Raw genomic sequence first — 23,534 nt, 5'->3', positions numbered from 1 at the left:
CGCCGAGGTGGTAGCTGGCCTTTCCTTCTCCCTGGCTTACCTAAGGGCCCAGTCCTGGGCGGCAGCGGCTGCTCCTCCCCGGCGGCGGGTCCGCGGCGGCGGCTCTGACGTAGGACACCGGCTCCCTCTCTCCAGGCAGCTGCATGTGTTGCAATCCGCTCACATGGGGCCTGTGACATCACTTCCTCCGCCAGGGGCTGAGTGGTAGTCGGCGGGCGGAAGGGAGGGGGCCAGCAAGGAAGAGGGGGAGCTCTGCGCGCGCCGCGACTTTCCATTGGCTGTTTGGGCCGTGGCCTACAAAGAACCCGCCGATTGGTCTCATCTGGGGCCGCGCTGCCTTGTGAGGTAGAAGCCGGGGGCGGGGAAATACCTCCTTCCTTCCGGTTCGGAGAGCAAAGAGCAGGAAGCGGGCGGAAGTAGGTGAATCTCGCGAGAATTTACTCTAGCCCTGGCTGCCTAAACCTGGAGTGTTTCTTAAAGGGCAAGGCGCGTGGGTCGTTGTCTTTTCTCTCCCACGTTCTTGAATGGAACGGACTTCTGAGGGTCTGCGACGCATTTTTACTTTCGAGCTGGGACGAGCGGTTTGAATTGCGTCTGAGAAGTCTCAAAAGAAGCGCCTCACTCTTTGCTACTTCACAGCTGACGAAGCGCTTGGGTCTGCGTGCGTCACGGCTCCGCGGATTAGTGTTCAGACGCTCGGCCAGGGTGTCAGGATTAGGAAATGTCTCCCGGGTAGTCCAGCACCCCGACACCCGCATGGGCAAAAGTAGCACGTTCCTTCCCGGCCCAGGGCTAAGAGGGGTTCTCTTTGGACCTGGAACTTTATGGGGAAGGGGAGAAAGCAGGGGCTGCCTGAGGTTGAAGACATGAGGTATCTGATACCTTGAATGGTTTGATTTGAGCTGTGGAGAGTGAAGGTGGGGAGAATGTTGAAGGAACGTGGGCAGCTGTCTTTGACTTTGGAGTTGTAGTTGGCTACTTTATGTCTCCACCTCAGCTGGAGTCATTCAGGTATTTGGGCCCAAGCTGTGTGCCAGGCCCGAGTTTCCTGAGAAGAGCCAGACAGATAACAGTGCCTACCTTCGTGGTGCTCTCAGTTTAGTTGGATTTATAGCCGACTATGATTTTATACGTTTGTGTCATGAAATAATTACACAAATACATAAACACTTAAGAGGGGTGTGAGTATGTAATGAAAGAGGAGTGAGTGAAAACTAGAATGAAACCCAAAGGTGAACAGGACTTTGTCAAGAGGGAGCATAACACATTTCAGAAATCGCAAAAGCTCGTGTTCTGGAGCAAGGTTAGTAATTTATGTGAGAGATAATTTGTATCTTAGACTAGGGTGATGACAGTACAGCGAATGATATTTGAGGGTTAGAATGGTTAGGGCTGGATGATAGGTTGGATGAGGATGAAGAGCAAGAATGACTCCCAGAGTATTGAAATGGCTAGTTTTACTTAGATGGGGAAGATGAGCAGGTTGTGGGGGATTTTTGAAAATTTCTTCTGATTAATAAATCCGAGATTGTTTATGAAACAAGCCAGCGGTGGGTGCTCAGGTGGTTGCATTTGTGTGAGCTTTGAATCCTTTTTGCGAGTTATCTCAACTTTATCCACACCTTGGAAATGGGGCTTTTACTCCCATTTCGTAGATTGGGAAACTCACGCAAAGAAAAGTGAAAGGAAGTTGCTGAGAGTGAGGACATTGACTCAGGGCAAGTCTCTCCCCCAGCAAATGAATTCCCAGAATGGAATCGCTTTCATTTTGTAATTTTTACCATATGTTCACTCATTATATAACAGTTATTGTACTTCTACTGTGTGCCATTGACTGTGCTTAGTAGTGGCCCTTCTTAAAGTCATAAATACTGCTTACTGACTGGGTGTCTGCTGTGTCCCTCCATTCTCTTTGCCCCAATTGTTTTTATACTAGTTTGCCTTGATTTTTTCTTGCTCATTTCTGTGTTTATAGTGTTGTTTTAGGCCCATGTGTGATGGCTTTACAGATGTTCTAGACTAGCTCACAGGCTTGCTTTTCTGTTTTATGCTGAGGTAAGCATGGTGATGGAGAAGGCAATGGCACTCCACTCCAGTACTTTTGCCTGGAAAATCCCACGGACTGAGGAGCCTGGTGGGCTGCAGTCCATGGGGTCGCAAAGAGTCGTGCACTACTGAGTGACTTCACTTTCACGCATTGGAGAAGGAAATGGCAACCCACTCCAGTGTTCTTGGAGAATCCCAGGGACCGGGGAGCCTGGTGGGCTGCCGTCTATGGGGTTGCAGAGAGTCGGACACGACTGAAGCGACTTATTAGCAGCAGCAGCAGCATGTACCTTTTGCCCATCTGTGTGTCTATAGAAAAATGTCTGTTCATGTCTTCTGCCCATTTTTTCTTGGATTTTTTGCTATTGGTTTGTTAATGTATTTTGGGAACTTATCAGATACATGATTTGCAAATATTTTCTCTGATTCAATGGGTTGCTTTTTCATTTTGTTAATGGTTTCCTTTGCTGTGCAGAAGCATTTTTTGTTTTGGTGTCGAATCCAGTAAGCCCAAAATTGATGTCAAAGAGCTTACTGTCTCTAAGTGTTTGGTTTTGGGTCTTACATTCAGGTCTTTAACTCACTTTAATTTTTGTATGTGGTGTAATATAGTGATCCATTTTCATTCATTTGCTTGTGGTTGTCCATTTTCCTAGCACTGTTTATTGAAGACACTGTCCTTTACCAATGAGGTCTTGTTAAAATTAAGCCAGTATAAAGTACAATGCATGCGTGTGTCTTTGTGTGCTCCTTCACTTCAGTCGTGTCCAACTCTTTGTGACCCCATGGACCACCCACCAGGTGGCTCTATTTATGTGATTCTCCAGGCAAGAATACTGGAATGGGTTGCCATGCTCTCTTCCAAGGGATCTTCCCGACTCAAGGATCGAGCCCTCCTCTCCTGGGTCTCCTGCATTGCAGGCTTGATTCTTTACCCATTCAGTCAGCTGGGAAGACCCCTGAGGCATGTTAAGCAAGTTAAAACGCATGAGTTCACAAAGACACCCAAGAAATTTCACTGGTCTCACCTTTGATTAATACTACAAAACTAACTCACTTTAAAAACCAGTTCTTTCCCATAAGAACTGTACTTCAGGTTAACTAGTTACTTGATATGAGGGGAAGTGTCTCACTGTAGAGGTATTCCATATAAAAAATGAAGAAAAAATAGCATAGTATACCTTTAATGAAATTAAAGAACTAGGTAATGATCATCAGTGACTGCTGACATCATAGAAGAGCCAACCAGAATTGTATACTCTCTGATGAAAGTATATACCACCCAATCTTGTCCAAAAGCTTAGCCTGAATCAGATCCACAGGGGATGAAGAACATGTTGATGACATCACAGGAGTGCCATCAGTGAAATGTAGGATGTCAGAAGTTGCAGGACAAATACATTGCAAAGTGGAGGAAAAAGAAGCATGGAAAACCTTTAGTTCAAAAGAGACTTATGGGACGTATCAACCAATACAAGGTGTGGGCTTTACTGGCTCCTGACTCATTAACAGTTGGAAAAATTATGGAACTTCCCTGGTGGTCCAGTGGTTAAGACTGTGCTTCCACTGCAGGGGGCACAGGTTCAATCCCTTGTCAGAAAATTAAGATCTTGTGTGCCCTGTGGTGCAGCAAAAAAAAAAAAAAAAAGTTATGAAACTATTGGGAAAATTTGAACATTCACAGTTGTGCTATTAAGGGATTAATTTTTTGATGTGATCATGATATTGTTATATTTTGTAGAATAATCCTTTTGGAGGTACATACTGAAATGTTAGAGTAAAATTATGATTTCTGGAATTTGCTTCAAAATAATCCAAGGGAAGATAGAAAATATTAAAAGCTGTAAGTTCCTCAACATTAAAAATTTGAAAAATAAAGAGTGTAAGAATTTGAGTGAAACAGCCAGTGTGGGCTGAATGGGGAAGGCTTCATGAAAGAGGGTAGATCAGGGATAACTGAGAAATGGAAAGGCAAGACGGGAGATAGCTAAAGGCAAAGGGGACATGGATCAAGGGTTATGGCTTGAATTCAGCAGTTAGACTAGTAAGGTAGATTGATTTCCCATTTAGGAAAAATTTATGGTTCTTAACCCCCTTTTCGTCAGATTCCTTCAAGAAATCATTCTTCGAGAAGTGAAAAGCAGTGGACCATTTCCCCAGAAAAAAATAGTATTTGCAATCTTGCATTCTATAATCAGTGGTTTCTGGGTCCCTGAAGTCACTCACGTGGACTCTCCATTTCCCAGCCATTGCCCCAAATATCTACCTTTTGGGTCAGGGGCCACAAGCACCTGTTTAGGAGCTTATTGTTTAAGTGGAACATTTCCTGTTTCCTGAGATCTCCTGTGAGTTGAAACTTGTAATTATTAAAGGTTGGTTCAGTTGCAGTATTCTCTCTAGTGTGAAAATTGAGTTTCCTAACCTATTGCAGCAGAAATGGGACTGGTGGTGGTACATTGTAATTAGGTTTAACCATATGAGATTGGTACTTGACTGGTTTTGACCTACTTAAATGGTTGTTTCAGTGTTTCTTTCTATAACTGCTACATTGTCTGCTTCACTGATTGAATAATATAGGTTGCTTTGTAGCTCCTTTATCCAGGGCTTTCACTCACTGCATCGTTCTGATACCAGAGGAAAGTAAAGACATACCCGTATAAAAGAGCCTTAGGACTGGAGTATGGAGTCACAGTGGTATCTGAAATACTGAAGGGTGTTTGAAGCAGTTTGTTTTCAAATTTTGTTTTCACTCCCAGTCTTCTCATGTATCATCTGCAAGAACTTTTTTTCTTTACTGCTCCTTCTTGCTACAGAATCTCTAGTATAAATGTTATACTTAAAATTAAGCCACCCTTACAGATTACTTAACGGTAACTTAATGATGAAATGTGGAGCAAAGCACAGACATAATATTGTTCTCCCTGGTAACTGAGGCACTGATAAAGAAAGTATTCCTACCAATAATGTGTACATGACTCTCAGCAGGAGGAAATTACCAGGTGAATCCAAAGGGCTCTCTCTTCTGTGAAACAAATGGCCTATACCCTTCAAAACAACAAAATCAACATGATGAAAGGACAAAAAGGCAAAGGAACTATTCATCAGTGCTGCTGCTGCTAAGTCACTTCAGTCGTGTCTGACTCTGTGGGACCCCATAGACAGCAGCCCACCAGGCTCCCCCATCCCTGGGATTCTCCAAGCAAGAACACTGGAGTGGGTTGCCACTGCCTTCTCCAATGCATGAAAGTGAAAAGTGAAAGTGAAGTTGCTCAGTCATGTCCAACTCAGCGACCCCATGGACTACAGCCCACCAGGCTCCTCCGTCCATGGGATTTTCCAGGCAAGAGGACTGGAGTGGGGTGCCATTGCCTTCTCCGATTCATCAGTGCTAAATTTCCTGATTATTAGTTGTAGGGATAATGTTTTGCTCTTAAGCATGCTATGTAGGTTGAAGTGTCATGATCTTCAGAAAACACGTAGAGAGCGAGCAGAGTATTAAAAAAAGTACAAATGTGGCAAAATGCTAACTGAATCCATCTGAATGGTGTTTTTGTGTGTTCATGACAGCATTCTTCTAGATTTTCTAATAGATTTAATTAAAAGTTAAGAAAAAGCTTGGGTAAATTTTTTTCGAGTCAGCAACAGAATTGTACTTAATACCTAGAAAGTATAAAAGAGGGTTTCAAATTTATTCTGGTCCCTCTTACTCCCCCTTTGCTGGCCTAGGAGTACCTCAGGCCACACTTTTAGTTCTGTAAACATTATTAATTTCTCCTTGAATTCTTTTTAATCTTTCACCAATTAAGTTTTAGTTTCTGGGTGTGGTTCATTACCCCTAGAACTCTTGACAGATGCAGAGTATAATTTATATGTAAACTTAAAAAGTAATGGAGAAAGCAAACCACCCACAAGTTTTGGACAGTGGGAGAGATTGTTTTGACAAGATTTGAGTGCTTAAGTAACAGGCATTGTTCTAATGTTGGGAAGTAACAGTGAACAAGATTCTGGCTTCTTGCAACTTGCAAAAATGGGTGGGCCTTAGTTCATTCAGGCTGCCAGAATAAAATAATAGACTGTGTAGCTTATAAACGGAATTTTTTCCCTCACAATTAAGGCTAGATGTTAGAGATCAGGGTGCCAGCATGATCAGGTCAGGGCCCTCTTCCAGGTCATAATGTGTCCTCATGTTAAGAAGGGCATCAGGGATTTCTGGAACCTCTTTTATTAGGGTACTATTTCCAATCATGAGAATGATCTACCTCCCAGAGGCCCCACCTCGAAATACCATTACCTTAGGAGTTAGTTATTTAAAAGCAGGGATTTGGAGGACCAAAAGAACTCATAGCAATGGGGGAAAGAAAAATTAGGTGGTGGTTAATTGCTGTGGGTAAGGACAGGAAATGACAGGGACTTGAAGGCTGCTATTTATGACAATCTCAAAGTTCTTACTTAAAAAAGTGAGGGGAGTCGTCAATTGGAAATATAGGAGAAGACAGTCTGAGCAAGGTCGAAGTATAGGAGAAGGGGTCTGATCACATGTGTTGTTCTATTGTGTAGCAGGGGTGCATTTTAAGTGGGGAAGACTACTTGGCAGTTTTCCTTTCGGGACCTTTAATGCATGTGTTGCCACAACATGAAGATTATATCTGAATTTAAATTTATTTTTGCCTTTCAAGGCTGCTTGTGCTGATGTTAGTTTTACTAGTGGGTAACTGAACCACCATCATATATACGGCAGTTTGAGTACATAAAGAAATACTGCACATCCCCCAAGTTTCCCATTAAGTGTTCATGTGGCTGAAAACTTGAGCCTATTCTCTTATCAACCTCAAGAAGCTTTTAAAAGGGTGTTAAAGTCTCCTTAATTTTTTAAAAATAAATTAATTCCTAAATTTGAGTTATAGATGTAGTCACTTTCCTGGATCTTAAGTTGGCAGCATGTGATATTTAGAACTACATTTAAAAGAGTAGGACATGACAACTCGCTGAGGGTAAAAAACCAGAACTATAGAAATTACCTGGTTTCTGATGTATAAGCCACTGAAATCTCACCTTAGGACGTAATGTTCCATTATCGTGAGCCACTTCTGAAGTTTTTATTTAGAGCAGAAAGCAGCCTGAAAAGTATGAGGCCTAATTTTCATGTTAAAGATTGAACATTCAACATTCCAAACCTCAGATAGGCTAGAGAGAAACTCCTGAATCAGACTCGTCTTTGGTGATAATGATTATCATATCAGCCTTCTCAAGTTTTCAATTTGTTAAAATTGAAACTGGCTAATGTTAGGAAATCCCATACAAGTCAGGGAACTGGGAAATGTAATTCATGTCATCTGTTTCTGAAGCTAAATTTCAGGTCCTCAGACAAAAAGATCAAGATGGTTTTCCTATTTATTTTTTTAAAAAAGTCCAGAATGGATCAAAAAGAACACTCATCAAGGACACAGGTGCCAGACATAAGGCCAAAGGGTAGCTAGGAAAGTGTGCCTTCAGAAAATTTGGGTGACTTGTGTTTTAAAAGCTGGATCTAACAAATAGTTAGCTCAGTTTTCTTTTGATCTAGCTTTCCCTGCTCCTCCTCCCAACATGGCACAGCTGGCTTGCTTTGCAAGGCCTCAGTTGAGGAATTCCACATACACACAGGTTGGTACAGCAGTACTCAGGTCACTAGAAGGATCTCATCACCTTGTGGTTTCATTCCAGACCCAACTGTCTTCACTGTGTGAGATTTCACCCCTTGAAAATATGGCTGCTGCTGCTGCTAAGTCACTTCAGTCATGTCTGACTCTGTGCGACCCCATAGACTACTTCAACACAAAACAATGTTACCTCTTTAGAATGATCAATAAATCATCTTTCCAACTTTACATGCAGCTGAAATGAAAAAGAATGACAGGCTAGGGACAGAATACTGTGAATTTTGTACTGCTGGACTTGTTACTCATGAAATGATCATTAGCTAATGGTCACTAAATTTACATATTCAGGAAATTATATATAGAATACTGCAAAAACACAGTAGAAGACTGAAGTTTGCCCGTTTCAGCTCAGGAAATCCCTTCACTCCCAAGCACGTTGTCCTTTCAACTCCAAAGTTTTCTGCTGTTACTGTTTCTCCTCCTTTTGATTGTCCTTTTGCTCCCCAGTGCCAGAGCTTCCAGAGCCTTCTCGCTCTGATGCCATCTGTAAGAAAGCATTTGAGAGTCACTTGTTTAATGTTAAGGGTGACAGTTTGTTCTCTGATGAACTGAAAATGAAGGAGCTATAGCCTACCTGTCCCACGCTCCCAGGTTTAGTGATTTCTTCCCTTTGGGTTCACCACGTCTCCCTCCCAAAGTATTCAAGAAGACCAGGAAGTTTACTTCCAAGTCCAATACTCCCAGTTCCATGACTGGCTGTGTAGCAGTCAACAGTGAAAGTGATCAAGAGCAGTTACATTGAGTTAGGAGCAAAATACCTTTTTGTATGCCATTTCGAAAAGCTTCAATGATGCTTGCTGAAGGGAAGATGCCGCCTGCCTTATGTTTTCGCCTGTTTCACTGTCTTTCCGAGCAAGGAGCTCCCTCATTTTGGAGATCTCTTCTTTTAACTTGTTGCACTTAAAACCAAAACAAAGCCAGACCCTCACTTTTTCTGGTTTTCTTAGCCCTGAACATATAGCAGAATGTTTAGAGAGACACTTTTAAGAAATTGCTATCAAGATCCACAGAAAAATGACTGTCACTGACATTAGTGACAATACACCCCAAACTTATTGAGCTGTTTTAAAAGAGGACTTACTTCATCAGCAGGCAGTTGGTCCTTGAATTCTTCCATCTTGGTCTCTGTGTCATGGATGATTCCTTCAGCCATATTAACTGCTTCAACTCGTTCCTAAGAGAAATTAAAAATGTAGTATGAACGAAGACTTACCAATCAACCTGCTAATGGCTACACACAGTTAAAGAGTATAAACAGTAAGAGGGAGAAATCACTGTGGTCTGAGATGTCTTTAGGAGATTTTAGCTGGATTCCATGACAATTTTTATATGAGAATAAATAAGAAAGGCACTTCACATAAGTTACGAGTGAAGTAATCACCTTCTTTCGCCGGTCTTCCTCAGCATACTTCTCTGCATTTTTAACCATATTTTCAATATCATCTTTGCTTAATCCACCAGAAGACTGAATCACAACTATAATGAAAAGAAGGCACCGCATTATTGCCCAGGAAAATGATATGCTTCATATGCTTCTTTCTCTACTGTATTAAGAAAAAGAATCCTCCTGTTCAGAGTAGATAATATTGATGTGAATTATGGAGAAGAGGAATAGCCTACTGGCCTGTAATAAGCAGAGGGAAACCAAGGGTCCTAATATTCAAACGTCAACTAACTGCCCTACCTGCCAACAACTTCAGCAATCCAGAGGCTCAGTGCTTGTTTGTTTTGGGGAATAAACACCATACCTGATAACGAGACACTGATAACTAAGGAGAATGAGGGCAAGAACTCACCATCCTCCCCTGAGGCTGGGGCGGGGAAGATATACACAGTCTAGAGTAGTTCCTAATGGAGAGGAACTTCTAAGTCTCTTACCTCACTCTTATTATTTTAGTCACTAAGTTGAGTCTGACTTTTGTGATTCCATGGACTGTAGCCCACCAGGCTCTTCTGTCCATCGGATTTCTCAGGCAAGCACACTGCACTGGGTTGCCATTTCCTTCTCCAGGGGATCTTCCTGACCCAGGGATCAAACCCACATCTCCAGCATTGCAGACGGATTCTTTACCACTGAGCCACTACGGAAGCCCTTACCTCACTCTTACAATCTAATAAATAAGAGAACTTACTCTGCTGCTCGCGTCCTGTACCCTTATCTTTGGCAGAAACATGTACAATCCCATTGGCATCAATGTCAAATGTAACTTCAATCTGAGGGACTCCACGAGGGGCTGGGGGAATTCCAATCTAGAATAAATGAATACCAGAGTAAGCTCCTCTCACCAACAGGTCCCGTGGTCTATTTCCAAAACCTGTATGATCTTCTGGGGAATAAGTTACCTGTTTTCTGGGAGAAACACATACAAAATGTTTTAACACGTTTTAAATGTACAAAAACAGGAGTTTGTAGGTTAGGGTAGTACTTTCCTTGCTGCCTGAAATAAATAAGACTCATACCAGTGAAGGCTGGCTGCAGCAAGTAACTGTAATGGCTTTATGTACCTAAGAATACACAGTGAGAGCAAAGTTCTCCATTGCTCATGTCCGTAAGAAACAATAAGCAATGCTGACTAGAAGCTAGTAGCAAGTGATTTCCCTAGCAGTTCACTGGTTAAGACTGTGCTTCCACTGCAGGGGACACAGGTTAAACCCCTGGTCAGGGAACTAAGATCCCACATGCCGTGCAGTGTGGCCAAAAAACCAGCAACAGTATCAAATGTCTTTAAAAGTAGTAATGAGATATTTCTTCTAATCACTGTTTATGAACATTTCCCTGAAGCTTATAAACTTCTTGACTTAGTTCCCAAGGCACAAGAAGCAAGGCAAGGCTTTCAAGTAAGAACTGAAGCTCTGGTTATCTGGCTGCAGCATTCATTTGAATGCTATGTGGAAATAAAACTGTGTCAGCAGTTTATAATAATATTAGGAGTCAGAATAGTGTAACTTCACCATAAAAAGAATGATCATGACCATGAAATTCAGGATTCCTAATACCTACCAAAGTAAACTGTCCAAGAAGTTTGTTGTCTCCAGCCATCTCTCTCTCACCCTGACACACTTTAATCTCCACTTGAGTCTGTCCATCAGCAGCTGTAGAAAACACCTAGGGAAAAGAAGGAAACGTGCTGGTTTGGCAGCCTGATTAAACTATTACCCCCTACAAACTGCTAACCAAAGGAAGAAATTCACATCCCAACATTGGAAGAATCCTAATGTACACTATGTTCAGAACAAAGGCCCATGTCTTTACAGAGAACAGGAGTAGGATTAGCACAGCAGAAGGGCATACAATAGCTATTGTTTCAGCTAAGCAAACGCATTGTACAAAGATGCAGCACTAGCACATAAGGCCTCAAGAGAAGGAGCTATAAAAAGTGAGATGTTGAAACATGCTCATCCAGAGAAATGGGTCAGAGAAAGGACATTTATGTTCATAGTCACAGGAAATCATCACTTTTCTTCAGAATGATGTTGTGGCAATATATCACTGCAAGCATAGCAAGAGTCATAGTTCTTTCATAAAAACATCAAAACTCAGAAAGTTAGGAAGTAATTCTAAACCTAAGACCCACTGTCCAAATAACCCTTGGCTTGGTATCTCAGAACTATCATTTACTGGGAAGACAAGCACACTCCCCTACTGTCAGCCAAAACATTTTATTTACTGCCTCTGAGAATAAAGTAGGAATTTTCAAATAATGAGGCTCCTTCTGGCACATTATTGTCCTGTGGAGGAAGACACTTGATGACTTCCCTAATATCACCACCACTCCTTACAGGTAAAGAGAACTTTTCCAGGAATATAAGAGAACAAATGACAAGATTCTTACCACCCACCCACATTCAATTAGTGTGAACTGCAAAACAAAAAGAAAAGTTTTCTAGAAAGAGCTCACAGAAGTGGTTACAATCACATCCCTCACAGAATCCAGTATCTCTGTGAGAAAGTAAGGAGGCGGTGACTTTTACCTGGCTCTTCTTGGTAGGAATAGTGGTGTTCCTGTTAATAAGCTTGGTGAAGACACCTCCCAGGGTCTCAATACCCAGAGACAGGGGAGTGACATCCAGCAGCAGCACATCTGTCACATCACCAGCCAGCACACCTCCCTGAATGGCAGCTCCTATGGCCACAGCCTCATCAGGATTGACAGCCTTACTTGGGGCTCGGCCAAAGAGATCCTGCACAGTCTGCTGAACCTGAGTGCCAAGAAAAAAGAAACTTGTCACTAGCTACTCGGGGCAATTGCCTGAGAATGAGAGAAGCGCATGTATCCACAGACCCCACCAGATCCAGGATAGGTTGCTTCAGATCCAAGAATGTTTACTCAAATTATTATTTTGCAGTTGAGTTCTTATTAATGAATTAAGTATATTATCTGGTAACACATACTTTACTCAGAATATCTCATTTATAGCCTCTTTAAATTTGGAAACAATTTGCCTAAATTTTGTCATCTGATTTCCCAAGCAACACACTAGGAATAGAAGCCGGAAGGCATGGGGACTTAAATCGATATTGTCCAAGTCCTCTTCTATGTATCAACTAAAACTCAGCTTAAAAGCAGCAGTAGTAATTCAGTAATTCAATACCAGTGCTGATGTGAGGTATGTTTTCCCCTCCATATTTTACTAATGCTAGGAAAAAGTTCTATTTGAATATAACATCTGAGATAATTTATTAACATAAAGACACCTGCTTGATTCAAAGCCTCTCTTTTTCACCCCCAGTTTATTGTTTACATTATTTACTTAACCGTAAGTACTCAAAAGAAAAAATTATGAAAATCAAAGCCCAAGATCATTCCATTCAAGCTATAAAGAATTATACCTTCAACATGTTCTGTGCTCAGTCATTAAGTTTTCCACATACCTATCTTATCAGAATGATGGGTTGATACAATGCATCATTGCACAAATCTCTGTTGAAGATGGTACTAGAAACCCAAACACGATACTGCAAAACACATATCCAAAACTGCCTACAGAGGCTAATTAAAGCTGTATGTTAAGGTGTCTTGGACCTCATACTGCTTCATTCTGAAAAATTCTATAAAACTGAAGTTCAGGGTCCTCCTTGCTAGTACTCCAAAGACATCTGCCCCCTTCTTAATCCTTTTTTAAAAATACTCTTTAAGACTAGAACTCTAGCGAGTACACAAATTCATACCCCTTTCAGGCCAACGTGGTAGAAAGGTCACACACACATGTCCCTACACAACAGAAGCCATATAGTGTGCATATGCTGTGTCCTAAGAAATCGTACGTGGGCCCTCTCTGCTCTCCATGCCAAGAATTCCATGGGTACTTACCTTGGGCATCCTAGTCATGCCACCAACCAGAATCACTTCTCCTATGTCACTCTTGCTGACTTCTGCATCTTGCATGGCTTTTTGGCATGGGGCAATGGTCCTTCTGATTAGATCAGTAACAATCCCTTCAAACTGAGCCCGGGTCAGCTTCATATTCAAATGCTTGGGTCCAGAAGCATCCATTGTAAGGTATGGCAAATTGATGTCAGTCTGCAAGGGAAGCAGGAAGACCAGTTGTGAAGTCTATTACTTCAATTAAAGACTACACACTAGAAAATATTTCAAAAATCACAGGGAAGATCAGACACACTTTAAACGAACAGCTACCAAAGACAGACTCTTAAAGATTTAACCTCTTATTTTCTCAGAAGTAACACTACAAACCTATTAATAATAATGAAGGATGGAATAGAGAAGCAGGAAAAAAAATCCCCGTTCAGAAGGTGAAGAACTGTCCTGCCATTAAAACATGCATTAAGAAATCACATTACTTTGTTTTTACCAAGTTTTTCAAAAAAATTCACTGTACTTTAAGAAAAAAGTCACATGTATGCTCTGAACCAAATAATCTGCTACCAAACCAGGGCTTTACAAGTCTAAGGTGCTTAAAAAAGCTACAACAAAAATGTCTAAAGGACTGACTACTGCTATGATAGTCACTGCTGCTGCTGCTAAGTCACTTCAGTTGTGTCTGACTCTGTGTGACCCCATGGATGGCAGCCCACCAGGCCTCCCCATCCCTGGGATTATCCAGGCAAGAACACTGGAGTGGGTTGCCATTTCCCTCTCCAATGCATGAAAGTGAAAAGTGAAAGTGTCTGACTCCTAGCGACCCCACGGATTGCAGCCTACCAGGCTCCTCCGTCCATGGGATTTCCCAGGCAAGAGTACTGGAGTGGGGTGCCATTGCCTTCTCCGTAAGATAGTCACAGAGAGCAGCAAACACTGCTATAGTCACACCATGTAACATATACTATCAATAAATGTAAAATCCTAATAAGGCATGGATTAAGAATATTTAGACTAACAAAACTCACTATTAAACATGCAGAAACAGGTGTCTCAGGGGTGAACTCCCAGAAGAGAGTTAAATTTATGCTGCACCTCCAACTTCACATCAAAGCAAGGCCAAAAAGCAATAAAGACCGAGGGGAGCAAATCCTTAACCACTTTTCTTCAGGTAGAGTACCCTGGACAATTAAAGGCTTAATAAGAATTAACAAACCTTCTGGATATAGTTTTAAGATACTGGATATAGTTTTAAGAACACCAATAACAATTTCCTCTTTGCACAATGTTAAACCGAATCAGAAAAAAAATTAATGCAATCCAATAGAACTTTCTGTGGCAATGGAAATGCTACCTGTGCTTCTCAATCCAGCAGCCACTAGTCACACATGGCTGAAAAGCTGAAATTCACCTGAGAAATGGAATTGAGTGCAACTGAGAAATGGAATTCTTAACAATTGTATTTTGGGACTCCCCTGATGGGTCCAGTGGCTAAGACTCTGTTCCCAATTCAGGGCGCCCAGGTTTGGTCCCTGGTTAGGGAACTAGATCCCACATGCGGCAACTAAGGGTTTGTATGCAACCATGACCCAGTGCAGTAAAATAAATATTTTAAAATTGTATTTAATCTTATTTAGCCATATGTGGTTACTGTACTAGTGCAGTTCCATACACTCTAAGTTACAAACTGAAAAACTCCAGGACTTTCCACCTTCAAATGCCAGTTCCATCATGAAGTTTTGTCCCTTCTCTCTCTCAAATCGAACCATGTATCTATCCCTACCTCACCCTGGTCCAAGTGCTTTCCTCTCACCACCTGGTGTAGTTTTAACAGCCCCCTACACTTTTTCACACCCACTCAGGCTGCCACAGCTCCCCCGCATTTTTTACTCCACCTCAGGGTGCTTTCCCCAAACTGACCATGTCACTGCCCCATCTCAAAACTTTTCAGTCATTTGTAGTCATCCAAGGAAAGACACCAAATCCTCCAATCTGTAAAGCCTCCAGACTTACCTTCTATGCTCCACATTGACCCTTTCTCAGGTCTTACCCCACCACCTCATACTTATCTGGCACTTTATATTTTCCTGATCAACTCACCTTGCAGGAGCTCTAATTATGTCAATTACCTGTCAAGTTCCTCTATTATTAGTCTAAGTTTGTCTTTTCTAGAAAATACAATTACCACATACATTTATATATAACATAATTATACTATAAATATATAATTATAATATAATAATTAACATATACATTTACTACACATTGTCCTAAGCATGTTACACCTATTAATTTACAAATCCTCATAACTCTAAAGGGAAATGGAGTGCTAATTATCCTCATTTTATAGACAAGAAAACAAACGTTAGTAATTCATCCAAAGTCATATAGCAAATAATGAAATAGAAACTTAATCTCCACCAGTCTATCTACAGAGTAACTGTTACCCTCTACATTACTTCTGACATTTATTGATATAATGTTTAATTAACTAATGTCAACCTTTCCCTGGTGGATCAGATGGTAAAGCATTTGCCCATGGAGGCAAACTTGCACAGGTACATATTGCCCAGCCTTCAGCCAGGTTTCATTAACTCACTGTCTAGACTGGTGATCCAAATAAGACAATCAGAGACTTACATAAAATGGTGTCTGAAATAAAAACAGAAGTAGTTCTGAGAGTCTCCTGGTACTTCCAGGTTAGTAATTCTAATTTTGCACACTGTTCAGTCTAGATTTTCCCAGGTGGTGCAGGTGGTAAAGAATCCGCCTGCCAATGCAAGAGACATAATAGACTTGGGTTCGATTCCTGGGTCAGGAAGATCCCCTGGAGGAGGAAATGGTGACCCACTCCAATATTCTTGCATGGAGAATCCTGTGGACATAGAAGCCTGGCGGGCTATGGTCCATAGGGTCACAAAAAGTCCAAAAAGTCGGAAAAGACCCAAGTGACTTAGCATAATGGTACAGTCTAGATTTTAAAAATACTATATTTAACACAAATAAGTATATTCAATGTCATTCAGCTCTCAATTAAACCATTATTTGACTCCTGTAACATAACCTGATTTGGTGCTTAACAAATTTCAGCTCACCCATTAAAAATACAATGATTCTGTTAATGGAAAAGTTTTTTTTTACCACCAACCAGAAAATGGTTAAAAAAAAAAAAAAATCTCACCAATATTATGCCAATTAAAATTTGCTATTCAAGTAAACTCCGGCTGAAAAGATCCATCAAGGCTGTTGGAATTTGTCCATGTCTCACCTGCACAGATGAAGAGAGTTCACACTTGGCCTTCTCAGCAGCTTCCCGAACTCTCTGAAGCGCCATGTTGTCTTTGGTCAAATCAACCCCCGTCTAACAAAGACATAATATAACTAGTGTAAATGAGAAAATGAATACTACTTAAATCGCAGTGGTAAGGTATAGACAAGACAAAATAAAGCCATACCTTTATAAACAAGCAAAAATTAATTATTGCCTTTAAAAACCTACAGGAAAAAGACCTACTCTGAAAAAGATATATTATGTCCGGAGTTAAAGGGATGAACTGTTCTTACTTCTTTCCAACTGTAGGATTCTAGCTCAAAAAAGGAATTCTCAAAACTCCTTTTCCAATACAGGTATTCTCCCAATTTTCCAAAACTTGCTTTAAACCACACCTCACTTTTACAAAAGATCTGTATTAACACCTATTTTTGCCAACCAAATGAAATCTGAAAAGGATTTTCACATTTACAAAAAAGGCAAAAAGGACAACTAATATTCGGCATTGGCTTTGCAGCAAGCCATTATAGAGGCAGTGTGCACCCCAAGCTCCTTGCCCAGTAACTACATTTATCTGAGCATCAAGCCACCATAGCTTTGAACTATCTGGGAGCATATGAACATTTTGTTTTGTGCATCCATTAGCAAAATGTGGCCTAAGGTAATTGCTTCTTTGCTTCACAACATTTCAGCTTATCATAGGTCTCAAAGGAAGACGTTTTCAGATAGTGGAGGGAACCTATATAGTTGTCCATCAGTATCTGTGAGGATTGGTTCTAGCACTTCTCTCCAAAAACCTGGATACCCCAATCCAAAGACATTCAGGTTTCCTATATAAAATACCACAGTACTATTATACACCAGGTACTGTATCCTTTTCATTGTTGTCTGTTCACAATTTGAAGTTACAATAACCAGAACAGTTCAGAGCGCCCATGAAACTGAAATGCAATTTCAGTGGACTATGCAACAGTCTATTAACGGGAGAAAAAATCATAAACAAAGCAAACCGCAGTCCAAAGAAATTCTCTGTATTTCAATGTCTACACATTAACCACACTGGTAACTAACCTCTCTTTTGAACTCCTTCACAATGTGACGCAGCAAGGCCTGATCAAAGTCTTCACCACCTAAGAAAGTGTCTCCATTGGTGGATTTCACCTCAAATACTCCTTTCTGAATTTCCAGTATGGAAATATCAAAAGTTCCACCACCTAAATCATATACAGCAATGCTAGAAAGAAAAAAGAAGGCCTTCAAGAACAAAATTCATCACAGGTAGAGTTCAGTCACCAAACTAACATAAATCTGGCTATTTCCCCCCACCCAGGTATAATTATGAAAGTTGATGACTGCCTAAGTGTCATATGTCTTAACATATGGTCTTACAGCAACATGTAAAACACATAAGAGTTAAAATGAAATGCTAAACTTCTGGATGAATACTTGCCAACAGGCATACCAAGGGAGTAAAATAACTGTGAAAGTGAAGTCGCTCAGTCATGTACGACTCTTTGCAACCCCATGGACTGTAGTCTACCAGGCTCCTCCCTCCATGGAATTCTCCAGGCAAGAGTACTGGAGTGGGTTGCCAAATAACCATAGCCAGTACTTTTAAAAAGAAAAGAAAGAAGAGAGAAAAAGTAATCAAAGGAATAGTCCTGAAATGAATGAAAAACACAGTCCATAGAAACCTGGGGAAAAGATCAAGGCAGTACATTTTTAGTCTAAGGCGCAACAGTAAGAAATCAAGATGATGACTGAGGATAGATTTCAAGATTCCGTGAACTTAGTCTCACACATCTAAGTGGAAATTTATTACACAAACTTACATTTTGTCTTCTGATTTGTCCAGACCATAAGCCAGAGCAGCAGCTGTGGGTTCATTAATTACCCGAAGCACATTCAGTCCAGATATCTGGCCAGCATCCTTAGTGGCCTATAGAACAAGAAAAAAAGCATTTTTCACCCTTGTGTCCCAAGTACCATTTATTTCGTGACTAAAAATGCTAATTGAACTCACCTGTCTCTGAGAGTCATTGAAATAAGCTGGGACTGTGATCACAGCATTTTTTGCTGTATGCCCCAAATAATTTTCTGGAAAAGAAATCAATGAAAATCAACCATGAGAATCCTATCAGATAAAATAAGCTACAATTAATAATGTAGCCTGACAACCCATGTCATCCTCTTGAGATCACAAACAGTTCCGTTCGTTTTTTAGCATATGACCTAACATGTAGAGATCTTACTGAAAAACACTCCAATTTAAAAAACTCAAGATCTCACCTTTAACACATTAGTAAAGGCTCACCAACTACAATGACCTAGACTTAAAAGAGCCACTGTTTCTCTGTTAGGTAGGTAAAATAGGGAAAAGGAGTCCAAAATGGCGGTGGCTAAAAGACAAGGAAGGAAAAATCCCCGAAAATAGAACAAAGGAAGGTCTGAGGACAGGAGTGAGGGCCTCAGGAAAAACAACACTCCTGGCTGGCCCAATTTACATTGGACAGGCCCAGGGAGAGATAAACATATAAATAAAGAAGCCAAAGCTAGCTCTCTCTCTCTCCCCCACGTGCTGGGGCGCTCTTCTCCTCATGTCTTTGGATCGACGTGCCCTCACGCCTCGAAGATGGATTTTCCTGCTATCTTCTAAATAAAATAGAGCTGTAACACTAGCTGTAACACTGGTTTGTCTAAGAGCTATAACATGGTCCATTCGAGACCAAACAGGAAGTTATAAGTTTTACCTAACAGACACAAAAACTTAAAATGTAGTCTTTTGGTTTCCCTTCTGGGAAAAAGAAACATGAAAGCCACAATTAGGAAAACTTGGAAGAGAAATTCAATTTGTAGAGAAAGAGTAATGAAGTTTTGCCATTTCTAGGTATTTTGTGCAAAAGTCACTGCAAACTCATTCAAAGGTCAATGAGATACGGAAGCCAGTGATCTCAGAGTAATCATGCAGTTTTCTGAATTCTTCCAGATATGAACTAAGCTTTCTCACCTGCAGTCTCTTTCATCTTCATCAACACAAATGCTCCAATCTGACTTGGGGAATAGAGTTTTCCATGAGCTTCAACCCAGGCATCGCCATTAGAGGCACGGACAATTTTAAAAGGAACATTTTTACTGAAAGACACAAATATTTGAGAAAACATGCCAGCACAATCTACCATGAAGTTACCATACACCATGAAAGCCCATCTTCCACCCCACGAGATCCATGCCAACAAATGAGAACTTCAGGAATTCACTTAATGAAATCCTTTAGAAAGTAATCATTAACATGTAAAAACATCCTAATGAAACCTGAACATTCTTCTCACCAAAAACTTATGCAGCTGCTTTGGATAACACAGAGATATCATATGACCCAGAAACTTCATTACTAGATGTCTACCCAAGAGAAACGAAAACGTACATCCACATACAAACCTACAAATGTTTATGGTAGCATTACTCATTAACAGCCAAAAAGTGGGAACAACCCAAATGTCATCAACAAATAAACATTAAATTATGTATGTATGTGTGCAATGGAGTATTATTTGGCCATAAAAACAAATGAAATACTGATAACATGTGACAGCAAGGATAAACCTTGAAAACATATCGAACTATCTGATCAGCACAAGATGGAGCCTATGTCATTATCTGTCTCGTATTTAACACCAATTTACATGGTCCAGGTATGACTAGCCAAATCTTCATATATCATGTCACACATAGCAAAGTCCTAATCTGTGAAGGCAGAACTGAATATTTTGAAGAAGACACCCTCTGGGCAGGGGCAGGGCCTGTCCTCAGGGATCCTGCTAGGAAGACTGTTCTATACAGCCTTTGCAAATAAATACAGTCTTACTATTACTCACATGTCTTTCTGAACTTCTGGGTCATCATATCGCCGACCAATAAGACGCTTGGTAGCATAGAATGTGTTGTTTGGGTTGGTGACAGCCTGTCGCTTGGCCGGCATGCCAACAAGTCGCTCACCATCTGCTGTAAAGGCTACAACTGAAGGGGTGGTTCTGGCACCTTCAGCGTTCTCTAGCACCTAAAACTCCCAAAGCAGGACAGAGAGTAAGGTTCCAGTCACCACCAGTGTCTTTATATCAATTATTTGAGACACAAAGCAAACATTAAACAATAGTACTACTGAGGATATTCTTCTGCCCTGTAAATATTGATATAGTAAGCAACTACTATTTGAGAGTGAAACAATTTTCAACTAAGAACATCCGAAAAAACAGGAATATATATAAATCAAATGTACTTTTGTTTTGGTGATGGCTAAAAATTTCAGGCATTAAAAAAAATCTGCAGATTTCCCTGGTGATCCCCTGGTTAAGAATCCACCTGCCAATGCAGAGGATACAGGTTGGATCCCTGGTCTGGGCAGATTCCACATAGTGTGGGGCAACTAAGCCCGTACGCCAGAACTACTGATGGCTGAGCACCCCAGAGATCCTGGTCCACAATGAGAGAAGCCCTTGCAATGAGACAGTAGCCCCCACTGGCCGCCAACTAGAAAAAGCCTGCACATAGCAACGAAGACCCACCGCAGTAAAGGAAAAAAAAATTTAATTGCCAAAAAGGATTAAAAGATCCAGGTGCTTCAAATGTTATTGAGGCGAACCAACTGGGAATAAAGATTTTAAGAACAGAATAGGTAGGATTCAGGAGGAAGAGCCTCTACCACAGCAGGAAATAAAGAACATTCTTTACTTATGACCCAGCCTTTGCATTATTTGGAGCTCTACTTGCTTCTAGACTGTTTCTGCACCTTTAACTTTTGTTTAACTGACTTATAAAAAGGTAAAATTTTATTATCTCTGTACTAGGACACACTTAAATCCTGGGAAGTTAAATCCATTTGATTATTACCAGCATAAATTAAGCACAAAGATGCAACTCAAGCGAGTCTTAAAAATTTAAACACAACCTTTAAAATGTCCCTCATCTAAGCCAATGGACACAGAATTCTGAATTGTCTACTAGCTACCACTACATGGTCCAGAGCCTCCAATTATGCTCACCTTTGCTTGTTTACCTTCCATAACTGCCACACAGGAGTTGGTAGTACCCAAATCAATACCAACAACTGCTCCCTTGATTGCTTCTGATCTGTAAGACATTTAAAACAATGCTATGGTCAGTTAACAGTGGTCTCCAAAATGGTGGTAAAAAAGACTTATTTTACAATATGAAGGTAAACCTTGAAGAAGGTTTGCTAGAAAACAATTATTTGCTACTGTGGTGAAATGAACACTCTCTTAATAAATATAACAGTGTTTTTATTCCTGAACAAAATAATGATAAATTTAGAGACCATTAGTCTGGGACTTAATATTTATCATCTTACTATTAAAGAAAATGAAATTATACTTACGCATAGTCCCGCCTTGAAACAATTCTAAAAGCCTCATGACTAAGGCCATTCCAGCCATCCTTAAAAAAAAAAAAAAAAAATTGCATCAGCCATCAGTTACATAAGAAAACCTGGGCTTGTTTTAACTATTCTTCTGAAGAATATGTGAACGTTTGAGATTTTCATTCTGAGTGGCTACCATGCATAAAGTTCATTGAAATTGTAAGATATTTTATGTATAACAGGCATAATGGTACTGACACAGCAATCAAGTCCAATAAAGTATAAAATTTCCAAGTAAGTCAGACAAACAAGTACATGTAAAACTGTCCTGAATTACATTAACAAAAAATTTCTCAAATTCAGCATTACTGATTTTGAACAAAACTTTTGTTGGGAGCTGGGCTGTTCACTGCAGGATGTTCAGCAACAACTTGGACCTTTACAACTAGAACCTAGTAGTAGCATGGTAACCCAGACTGTAACAACCAAAGGCTTTTTCAAACACTGCCAAACATCCCGTGGAGAAGCAAAAATACATTACAACATAACTACTCAATTTCACTGTCATATCAGTGTCCACTTAAGATCCACACATGTGTGTGTAGCAAATATATATTTAACTTAATCTGAGCCATTTCCCCTGATGTTGCCAAGCTAATGCTTTAAAGGGAGTAGAATTAGCAACCATGTGAAGTCAGTTTAGGTGGGGGGGAATATGGAGTAGGGGGGGGGAATGTCTGGAGTGGCCTCTGATCAGGATCAAAGACCTTTGTTACATTCTCACCTCAGGCTATTGCAAGTCGTCCTTTACTCAACCTGAGCGCAAAGAAACACAATTCCAAAAGATGTGTTTCTACTCTTACACGATAATGAGCAATCACTCCATGGCCTTTTCCTGATTTACTTATTTTTTCTGAAATAACGGAGATGAAGATTCTGGGAAAACAACTATTAAATGTTCGCAAACAAGAAAATCAGAGCTTGACTTTTAATTTATTGCTCGGATGCTCTTTCTTCCTTCGTCATATCGTACTAACCGGGCCCCTGAACACTCCGGATTTTAGAAGACTCCTTCTTCTAGCCGTAAGCGAAAATAAAAACTATAATAGTTATTCCTTCCCTATAGACTACGACCTCAAGGCCCAAACTGCGTAATCCGTATCAAAAAGCCTATCAGAACGACTACCAGCTACTTGGTGAAATAAAACTCTACGCTCCCAAAGAGTGTGACTCAGCAAAGAAAGAAAGGCAAAACCCTGAATTAATCCTTGAATCAGCAACACTGAATACTGTTATTTTCCATCTCTCCTCTTTCCCGGAGGATTCTGACCCCGAAGGCCGCGCGCGCCCTGCCGCACTGAGTCCCAAGACCGTGAGCCCCTCGAGGAGGGCCCGGCAGTCCCTTACCTGGTGGCGGGCGGCTGTGGGGCCTCGGGAGGCTGCGGTGCCGACAAAACGGGATACTGCGGCTCGGCTGGCGCTTATCATGGCTGCTAGACGGTGGAAGTACGAGACAGCGCAAAGAGGCGCTCGGACGGCCGAGGGTAGCGCGGCGCAGAGGTGCTAGCGATTCTGGAAACCTCCTACCACGTGGGGTGGGGGGCGGGGGTTGACCGCTGCGGCCTGGAAGCCCGCTCATCCTCTGAGGCGCCGCCCGTGCTGCCTGATCAGAGAATACCTGTATGCCGCGCCCGGAGGCAGGGCCTATGGCTAATACGCTTCGAAGCCTGATAGTTGGGAACAATATGTCTTTCTGCGCCTGCTGCAGCACGTCAGGGCTCCACGAGAGACGGGAAGTCTAAGAGCGGTATAAGGCAGAACTG

General features: G+C 41.1%; 2 protein-coding genes across 2 annotated transcripts in view; both read right to left on the bottom strand.

The window, feature by feature from the left end:
• Nucleotides 1-198, bottom strand: part of ETF1 (eukaryotic translation termination factor 1) — a 29,641-nt gene extending 29,443 nt beyond the window's left edge. Inside the window, 1 exon segment of the mRNA XM_010844428.1 lies at nt 41-198. The gene's annotated coding sequence lies outside the window, so the exon portion shown is untranslated.
• A 6,930-nt stretch (nt 199-7,128) lies between these two features.
• HSPA9 (heat shock 70kDa protein 9 (mortalin)) lies at nt 7,129-23,325 on the bottom strand. The gene is made up of 17 exons (XM_010844425.1): nt 23,119-23,325; nt 21,730-21,788; nt 21,377-21,464; nt 20,213-20,394; nt 19,345-19,469; nt 18,361-18,434; nt 18,170-18,276; nt 17,409-17,571; nt 16,335-16,427; nt 13,058-13,267; nt 11,718-11,945; nt 10,747-10,851; nt 9,878-9,995; nt 9,127-9,221; nt 8,827-8,919; nt 8,504-8,644; nt 7,129-8,229 (listed from the first exon to the last, which is right to left on the bottom strand). The coding sequence occupies exons 1-17, from the start codon at nt 23,197-23,199 to the stop codon at nt 8,152-8,154; spliced, it is 2,040 nt and encodes a 679-aa protein (XP_010842727.1). The 5' UTR covers nt 23,200-23,325; the 3' UTR covers nt 7,129-8,151.
• Between the last annotated feature and the right edge of the window lie 209 nt (nt 23,326-23,534).

This window comes from Bison bison, unplaced genomic scaffold (assembly GCF_000754665.1).
Source record: "Bison bison bison isolate TAMUID 2011002044 unplaced genomic scaffold, Bison_UMD1.0 scf7180017864203, whole genome shotgun sequence".
Lineage (NCBI taxonomy): Eukaryota > Metazoa > Chordata > Mammalia > Artiodactyla > Bovidae > Bison > Bison bison.
This window is presented reverse-complemented; position numbering and strand designations above follow the sequence as displayed.

Coding starts and splice junctions, on each gene's coding strand:
- HSPA9 (XM_010844425.1), bottom strand. CDS start 23,199: ATGATAAGCGCCAGCCGAGCCGCAGTATCCCGTTTTGTCGGCACCGCA. Junction 13,268..16,334: donor AACTCTCTTCATCTGTGCAG/GTGAGACATGGA, acceptor CTTCCCTTGCAG/ACTGACATCAATTTGCCATA. Junction 9,222..9,877: donor TACAGGACGCGAGCAGCAGA/GTAAGTTCTCTT, acceptor TTTTCATTATAG/TTGTGATTCAGTCTTCTGGT.